The 10,000-nt window shown below is 34.9% G+C and overlaps 1 protein-coding gene across 2 annotated transcripts in view; it reads right to left on the reverse strand.

The window, feature by feature from the left end:
* Positions 1-10,000, reverse strand: part of ldb2a (LIM domain binding 2a) — a 156,378-nt gene that overhangs the window by 12,756 nt on the left and 133,622 nt on the right. Inside the window, exons 7-8 of one of the 2 annotated variants that reach the window (XM_005157342.6) lie at positions 5,258-5,311; positions 3,507-3,646 (exon numbers count right to left, since the gene is read on the reverse strand). In XM_005157342.6, coding sequence (XP_005157399.3) covers positions 3,507-3,646; positions 5,258-5,311 — 194 coding nt within the window. 2 annotated transcript variants of the gene reach the window in all.

Below are 10,000 nucleotides of genomic sequence, written 5' to 3' on the forward strand. Positions count from 1 at the left end.
ATAATATAATATAATATAATATAATTGTTGCGGCTTTTGCCTGTTTGTGCGTGTGTTGCATTATTTGTAAATTGGCTATAAATATGGACTGACGTTGAGCAGAGAGAGGAGACTTCACTGCCAGCCATCAAGCTTTATTTAATTTACTTTAATTTTCTGCCTTTTTTCTTTAAGTCTTAGTTTATTATGCTTTGTTATTTGTTGGGTTGTTAGTCTAAGGTTAGTGTTATATATTTGTTGGAGAACGTGCATTTTGATTCTTTATTCATTCTTGCTTAGTTTTGACATGATTTGCTTGATTGTTTTGTTGTAATAAATTTACTAGTTTAGACAAAACTGGATTCATGTGTCATGTGATTAATGAATTAAATTGATAGCGAAAAAAAAGAACAATCACTTTGATCACTGAATGACAAAAAAGTTGACTTGACACACTAAAAATCAAACACACATATTTTTTTTTCTCTGCTGTGCTGTCGAAGCATGTAAACAAGCATGTCTGTGTGTCTGCCAGACTGAGCCTCAGCGCAGCAGTGTCTCTCCTCTCTAATCTCCTCTCCGCCGTTCATGTATCCAATTGTCCCTGAACTCCAGGGGAAAAAGCCACGCACTACAAATCCCATCATCCATCTGCAAACAAATTTACCACCTCACAATACAACTCCCCAAAAACCAGCGTTTGACCCTGCGGCGTGAACCTGAGCGAACACATCGAGCGCCTGAAGAGGAAGCCTTGGGGATAAAGAGGCACTCTGGGGGAAAAAAGCCTGGGAATTGGGGTTAAACACTGTAAGTGGCTAATACAGGAATTGAAAATGAGGGCTGAGGAGTCTCTCTGTGAAGCTGCTAAGAGAGTATTTACTTTAGCATTGGAACTGAATATGCTTTATTTTGTGTCACGGCCCAAAGCTCAAACCATGAAGACCTCACACCACGTTACTGTAAAACAACCTACTGACAGATATCGTGTCAGTAAAGTCAATTCAGTTTTGTAGTTTACACAAAATCATCAGCTCCAAACATGCATTTTCCTACTTTAAAATGTATTTAACAGCTTTGTATCAACACAATTATAATAAGAAAGGACTGTGGTTTGTTTAGCTTCAGAAATACACTAACCGGCCACTTTATTAGGTACACCTGTCCACCAGTTTATAGGTTCTTTCCGTGTGGGAATAGAAGATTGGAAAAACGTTGCCTGGTCTGATCTCGATTTCTGCAGCAACATTTGAATTGTAGGGTCAGAATTTGGCACCAACAACAGGAAGGCATGAATCCATCGTGCCTTGTATCAACAGTTCAGGTTGGTGGTGGTGGTGTGATGGTGTGGGAGATATTTTCTTTGCACACTTTGGGCCAATTAGTACCAATTGAGCATTGTGTCAACACCACAGCCTACCTGAGTATTGTTGCTGACCATGTACATCTCTTTATGACCATCATCTGATGGCTACTTCCAGAAAGAAAACACGCCATGTAATAAAGTGTGAATCATCTCAGGCTGGATTCTTGAATATGACAAAGAGTTCACTGTACTCAAATGGCCTCCACAGTCCTCAGAACTCAATCCAATAGAGCACATTAGGGATGTGGTGGAACAGGAAATTTGTATTATGGATGTGCAGCAACTGCGGGATGCTATCATGTCAATATAGAGCAAAATCTTTGAGGAATTTTACCAGTACCTTGTTGAATCTATGCCATGAAGAATTAAGGTAGTTCTGAAGGCAAAAGGGGCTCCAACCCTGCATTACTAAGGTGTACCTAATAAAGTGGCCAGTGAGTGTAAGGCATAAGAAACACATTAGAGAAACATTACAATCGTTACTATATATTACAAGCCATAAATTTGCCCTAAAATGACCTTTCTCATATTATTGACACACATGTCAAATGGATTTTCTTGTATGATCATTTTTGGAGCTGATTCATAATTTTGGAGCACATGGGTTTTATCTTTCACATATACAGTTGAAGTCAGAATTATTAGCCCCCCTTTGAGTTTTTTTTTCAAGACTGAAAACACATCTGTTTAGCTGTGCCTTTACTGAATGAGCACTGTGCTGCGTCCGACAGATTGCACTATCATGTTTTTCTCTTCTTCTTCATTCTTTTATATCACATTTTACCTGTTTTTATGTTTTGTTTTGTTTTTACGAATTTTTATTATTTGTTTTTATTTTTATTTTACTTGTTTCTTTTATTCTTGTTTATGTAAAGCACTTTGAATTGCCATTGTGTATGAAATGTGCTATATAAATAAACTTGCCTTGCCTTGCCTTGCCTAAAAAATATTTCCCAAATTATGTCAAACAGAGCAAGGAGATTTTCAAGGCATTTCTGATAATATTTTTTCTTCTGGAGAAAGTCTTATTTGTTTTATTTCAGCTAGAAAGATAGCAGATTTTAATTTTTTACACACCATTTTAAGGTCAAAATTATTAGCACCAATAATCATGTTTTTTCGACTGTCGACAGAACAAACCATCATTATACAATAACTTGCCTAATTACCTGAACCTGCCTAGTTAACCTAATTAACACAGTTAAGCCTTTAAATGTCACTTTAAGCTGTATAGAATTGTCCTGAAAAACATCTTGTTAAATATTATGTACTATCATCATGGCAAAGATAAAATAAATCAGTTATTAGAGATGAGTTATTAAAACTATTATGTTTAAAAATGTGTTGAAAAAATCTGCTCTCCGATAAACAGAAATTGGGGAAAAAAATAAACAGGGGAGCTAATAATTCTGACTTCAACTGTATATCAATATACATCCTTTATATATTGTGTGAAGTAGTTTTATTGACTGGTGCATAAACACACATCCACATACATGAATACCATAAGGAATAGCTTAATTTGGAATTAAATACAGAATACTATAAATTTTTAGATAATACTAATACTAGCATTACACTAATACTAATAAACTACTAATATTATATCATTTATTATAACATTTTAAATGACATCATATGGAATAGTTTAATTTTAAATGGATAGAAATGCAATATTATTTCACAATACTATTTAAGGAATGACATTACATCGCATATTCATTCATTCATTCATTCATTCATTCGAATTTGACTTAGTCCCTTTATTCATCAGGAGTTGCCACAGCAGAATGAACCTCCAATATATTCAGCATATGCTTTACACAGCGGATGCCCTTGCAGCTGCGACCCACACATTCACAGATATACACTATGAGAAATTTTGTTTATCCAAGGCACCTATATCGCATGTGTTTGGACTTTGGGAAAAACTGGAGCACCCGGGGGAAACCCACGCCAACACGGGGAGAACATTCAAACTCCACAAAGAAATGGCACGGCACTCAAACCAGCGACCTTCTTGCTGTGAGGCGACAGAGCTAACCACCGAGTCCAAGCACCAACTCGCCACAAGTGAAATCTACTTTTGTATATGTATATGTTTACTATGTAAAGTGTTGCAACATATGTGTGTGTGTAAAGAATTAGATCTGATGCTTACAGGTACCTGGCTGGCCAGACTGAAGTTGTTGGCAGGGCTGCGTTTCTTGCCGCCGGCGCTGTTGCCAAGGCTACTGTTAGACGCACTGCTGGCTGAGTTCTTCCTCTTTCTTCTCTTGGTCGTGGTCTGTCGAGTGGGCTCTACACACACAGCAAAGGATTAATAAAACACAGACACATCCACACTCACAAACATACAGTTGAAGTCAGAATTATTAGCCCTGCTGAATTATTAGCCCTGTGCATTTTCTGTTAAATGGAAAGATTATAATATAAATATAATAATTTTAATAACTCATTTTTAATAACTGATTTATTTTATCTTTGTCATGATGACAGTAAATAATATTTGACTAAATATTGTTTAAGACACTAGTGTTCAGTTTAAAGTCACATTTAAAGGCTTAAATAGGTTAATTAGGCAAGTTATTGTATAACAATGTTTTTTTTCTGTAGACAACTGAAAACAAATTAAAGGGGCTAATAATTTTGATCTTAAAATAGTCTTTAATAAATTAAAAACTGCTCTTCTTCTAGTCGAAGTAAAACAAATAAGACTTTCCCCAGAAGAAAAAATATTATCAGACATACTGTGAACATTTCTTTGCTCTGTTAAACATCATTTGGGAAATATTTTAAAAAAGAAACAAAGAAGAGGGCTAATCATTTTGTCTTCAACTGTATAGAGAAATATTACACGGGGAAAGATGAACACATGCATCATGCTTTTATTTTCTTTGTAAGAAAGAATCAGAGATCATCCTAAGATATGCACTAGTAAGAGAGAACCTTGGCTTTCCTTTGCATAAATGCTCAACAGTGAACTGCAGATGTTTGTCAATGCTTTTAATTTCCACAAACAGCACACGATTTTCATGTGAAAGGCATTTTTGAAGCTCGTTTTCAAGTTACATTTTGTGCTATGCAACAGATGTACAGTCCAAGTCAAAATGATTTGCCTTCCTGATAAATTCGAACTCTTTCGAAAACATTTCCCAAGTGCTGTTTAATGGAGAGAAGATTTTTCTGTAGCGTTTTTAAACATTGTAGCTAATCAGGGGTTAAAAAAAAATGTAAAAGCTGCTTGTATTCCAATTAAACTAAAACAAATAACACTGTACTTTCTCCAGAAAATAAATATTATTAGGAAATACTGTGAAAACTTCCTTGATCGGGTTTACATTATTTGAGAAATATATGAAAAAGAATTAAAAATTTCACAAAGGGCTAATAATTGTGTCCTCAACAGTATGTAATTATATTTAAAAGCGTTTCATTTATTCATGTTTAAAGAATATTAATATTGTTGGTAACACTTTACAATAAGGTTCATTAGTTAATGCATTTACTAACATAAACTAATCATGAACAACACTTGTACAGCATTTATTAATCATAATTGAACATTTACTAATGCATTATTAACATCCAAGTCCATGCTTGTTAACATTAGTTAATGCACCATGAGTTAACATGAACTAACAATGAACAACTGTATTTTCATTAACTAACGTTAACTAACATGAACAAATACAGTAGTAAATGTATTGTTCATTGTTTGTTCATGTTAGTAAATGTATTAATTAACATTAACTAATGAACCTTATTGTAAAGTGTGACCATATTGTTTTGGTCATGCATACTGTCTATTTGCTGAGCATTCATGATTCACACAGAATTTTTAAAAACATTTCATATACACAGAATGCAGTATTCCCTATTGGAAGATGATTCTGAAGATGAGACAAGTACCTTTTTTGTGATTTGTGGGGAATATTTCGGTTTTGAAGTTCTGCGGATGTCCAGCTGAAATCATATTCAAATATTTACTTTCTAGATAATGTTTTTGATAAATAGACAACCCACTTTATATTAAGTGGCCTTAACTAATATGTACTTACACAAGAATTAATAGTTTGTTACAATGTACTTATTGTGTAAATACATGTATTTACTGTGTACTTATGCTTGATTAAATACCCGTATGTAATTACATCTGTAAATACACTGTTGACCATCCCTTACACCTTAACCCACCCTTAAACCTACCCATACCACCAAACCTGTTCATAACCCAACCTCTATCCCAACTCAAAAGCACCAAAAGTTTTCTCAAATACATTATAAACACAGTAAGTACATTGTATTTATTTTTTGATGGAAGTACATAGTGGTTAAAGACACTTAATATAAAGTGGGATCGATGACGACAAATGTGAACTGGATGGCTGTAACTTTGTAGAATATGCATACATACATTTCATTGTAAAGTCAGTTGGACTCATTCGCTAATCACAAAACAGAGATAAGTTTGCATAAACATTTCTTTTCATATTTATGAACAATTTTACTTTTAATATCTTTTACTTTTATTTATCAATAGAATTTGTTATGAACATTTCTAAACTTTCTCCTCATTAAGGAATCCTCAAATAATGTAGAAACATATAAAACAGATTTTTTGTAAACATTACTTATGATTTTTAATGTTAATAATCAGCAGATTAGAAGGACTTCTAAAGGATTGTGTGACACTGAAGTAATGGCTGATAAAAATCTAATTCATACATAAAGGGCTCTAACATACACCTGGTGCAATGCGGTACAAGGCGCGATGCAGTTGTTGTTTGGTAGTTTCAGCTCAGCGCAAGAGTCGTTTTGATGTTTTGTAGCATGTTTAAATAGTAAATGCATTTGCGCTCATATGTGCGCCTATAGGCGTTCTGGTCTAAAAAAGGAGGCGTGTTGAGGCGCATTGCTGGCGCGTTGCTATTTTGAGGAACTATAATAGATTGTTTAATAGACCAGATCAAATCAGGTCTATAGTCCAGCACAGAGCGCGTTAGTTGTGCGAATTAAAGAAATAAAATATTACAAAAATTTATATTTTCTAGCCTACATAAATATAAAAACCATACTTTTATGCCTTCTTCATCTCAGGGGGGGATTTTTCAGTTTATTCATAACAATTTGCTTTTGTATAATGTTATTATTATTAGCATTATTACTTATTATATGTACATTTATATTTGTTTTATTATAAACAAGCTTAGATTTGCCCACGTGTCACCATATGGGGCACAGCATGTGTATTTGGATATAACTCAGTTTTTTGACCACACTTCGTTATTATTGTTCATTTATTCGTTTGCTGGAAATTAGAACTGAATTTAGAAATAGTTTTGAAACCAATCTTTACGCTTAACAAACAAAATTAATTATGTAGTCTAATGGATGTCTGTGCGTTTAACACATTTCCTTATCCATGAGAGTGAATGTGAAAGTAAAGAATGAGGAGGCTCATCTCTCATTCTCGCGCTTTAGATGCTCTGTTTAACTTTAAATAGCAAATGCGCGATGGCGCAGCGCAACTGACTCTTAAAGGTAATGGGAGATAAGATTCTGATTGGTTTATTCTCAAAACACACCTATAACTCATCAAGAGAATAAGCTCAACCCTGTTAGACCATGCGCCACGGCGCAAAGCAGATTTTTCCGTCCTTAAAATAGCAAAAGTGGATTCTGACACACCCTTAAAGAGTTTGCGCCCTGCGCTTTGCGCATGGATAGTCAAAATAGAGGCCAAAATGTTTATGCTAAGTATAAATATTGAACATTTTAAACATTTTAAAAGAAGTCTATTTTGCTAACCAGGGATGATTTTGTTTAATAAAAATAGATCAATATCATAAACAAAACTTTAACATTTGTTTATATATGCTATATATATTACTATTATTATTTGCAAAATAATAAGACCCAATAGGCACAAATGATACAAATCAACTTTTTTAATTATTACAAACTTGTTATTATGTTTTCAGTGTTTTGAGGGATATTGAGTGGTTGTTCTCAATAACATTTGTGATATTAAAAAAATTATGACAGGTTTGCTTTCCTGCACCTATTAATAAATGACCATGAAAGACTGCACATAGTTTTTATTTTACTGTTCAACTTTTATGTGCGAGCCAGTATAATATTATATTTGTATAATAAAATACAAACTATGCATGTAGTTTAACAGACACCTACAAATACCTTTTTAAAGAAACATGTTTTATGAACACTTACACTCCTTGTCGGTGCTCTAGATTTGCTGGTTTCAAACTGATGAATTAATCATTTTGGCACAAACATGTATACACAATGGTATGAACCATTATAGGGGTGGTCAAATGTATATTTCTGTTATCTGTTACTTTAATTATTATTTTTTATTTAATATACACATCAGAGCAAACTATTTCTTTACTATTAAAGTGCAGAACCCCATACATCTTGTTTTGATGTCCTTCAGAGGGGACCAAGCGTTAATTCGGGGGGTCAGAACCCCCCAACCCTCCCTGTAATTCGCACCCTAGTCCCAAATAAGTAAGTTAGTAATTATTGTGTATCTATATAGCGCATTTATTGTGTATGGCCATGCACCCAAAGCGCTCCACAATCATAAGGGGGGTCTCTCCACACCACCACCAGTGTGCAGCATCCACTTGGATGATGCGACGGCAGCCACAGAACAACAGCGCCAGTGTGCCAGCTATAAGGGGAGTGGAGAGACAGTGATAGAGCCAATTTGACCAGGGAAACACCCCTACTCTTTACGAAAAGTGCCATGGGATTTTTAATGACCAATTAATGTTTAACGTCTCATCTGAAAGGTGGCACTCAATGAAAGTATAGAGTCTACTTCACTATACTGGGGCATTAGGACTCACACAGACCAGATTGAGCGCCCCCTGCTGGCCTCACTAACACCACTTCAAAAAGCAACCTAGTTTTCGTTGTCTCCTATCCAGGTACTGACCATGCTCAGCCCTGCTTAGCTTCATTGAGTAACCGGTCTTAGGCTGCAGGTTGATATGGCTGTGGCAAATCGATTAAGTTTAGAAATTTAAGTAGATTGAACATAAAACAATTATGTTGACCCAAAAAATCTCAAGAATTGTGTTGTTTCAGCTCATTTTAAATAAGTAGTGTTGATAATTAGTACTTAAATTAAATTTAAATACAATAAATACAACACATTTTAGAGTCTCATTCCAACCTCAGCCATCACGATGTTTCCAGATTATTTGCACACAACAGATATCAGTCATTTGCAATATTAATAGGACAAGTGTTTCGGTCTTGTGAAGAACCTTTATTATAGCATGTTCATTCATTTTCTTTCTGCTTAGTCCCATATTTATCAAGGGTTGCCACAGTGAAATGAACCGTCAACTATTCTGGCATCTGTTCTAGGCAGCGGATGCCCTTCCAGCTGCAACCCAGTACTGGGAAACACCCATACACTCTCACATTCACACACACACACACACTCATACACTATGGCCAATTTTATCCAATTCACTGAGCGCATGCCTTTGGACTGTTGGGGAAAATGAAGCACCCACAACAACACTTGAAGAATATGCAAACTCCACACAGAAATGTCTACTGGCCCAGCTAGAACTCGAAGCAGTGACCTTCTTGCTGACAGGTGGCAGCGCTAACCACAGAGCCACCATGCCGCCACTGCATGTTCATTAACAGTCAAAAAAAACAAAATTTTTTTTTGTTGCTTGTTCAAAAACTCATTTAAATTAAGCTGAAACAACACAATTTTTGACATTTCATTGGGACAATTTTATTTTTTATGTAATTTTTTTTGATAATTATATTAGATTTGTGTTGGGACAGCATAAATGAATTGTGTGGAACCCTGCATTTTTTACAGTGAATGTGAGTGTGTGAATGACGTACTGACACACACACACACAAACACACTTTTATCAGTGTATAAATGAAACTTTATTTCCTTCCTGTTAAACGTTCTCCAGGCTTGAGTAGAATGGGAGGAAAGAGGGAAGCGAAGCTCATAAGAAAACCACCATTACAATTCTTCTGCATGTGGACTGCCAAGTGGACTACTGAGGGCGCTGCAGGGTTTCCCCTACAGGGAGCGGATGGAGGATGTGTTTTCAGTCTCGTGAGTGTCATGCTGTCACACTGTACATGAAAAACTCCTCCACAAACAACTGTAAATCATTGATATTGATTGATTTTGACCCCATGAGGGAAATATAAGAGACGTCAAACACTGCTGCTGTCTCCGCTGATGTCTAATCCCTACTGATGACATCTGACAAATGCAGTGTGTTGAAGAGCTTTGTCTTTTAGAGAGAGACCGTGTGTTTAAAAATAAGATGCCCATGATAGAGATATTATACTGTTATTAACTTGTACATTTGCTACACATATTTATACATAGACTTTTTTATGACTTTTGAATCGTTATGCAGTGATATAAAAATATTCAGACTGTAGATGGAGAATGCAACTATAATTTCAGGTTGTTAATATAAGTATATTTATATAATTATATAATTATAGTATTTTCGGTTCTTTTTCAGGTCTTAAAATTTTATATTTTAGGGATTTATAGTAGAGGAAAACAACATAATAAATAAAAAATTAAGTACTGTATTAAACTAAATAGTTATACCGCAAAAG

The sequence above is a fragment of the Danio rerio genome, chromosome 14 (assembly GCF_049306965.1).
Source record: "Danio rerio strain Tuebingen ecotype United States chromosome 14, GRCz12tu, whole genome shotgun sequence".
NCBI lineage: Eukaryota > Metazoa > Chordata > Actinopteri > Cypriniformes > Danionidae > Danio > Danio rerio.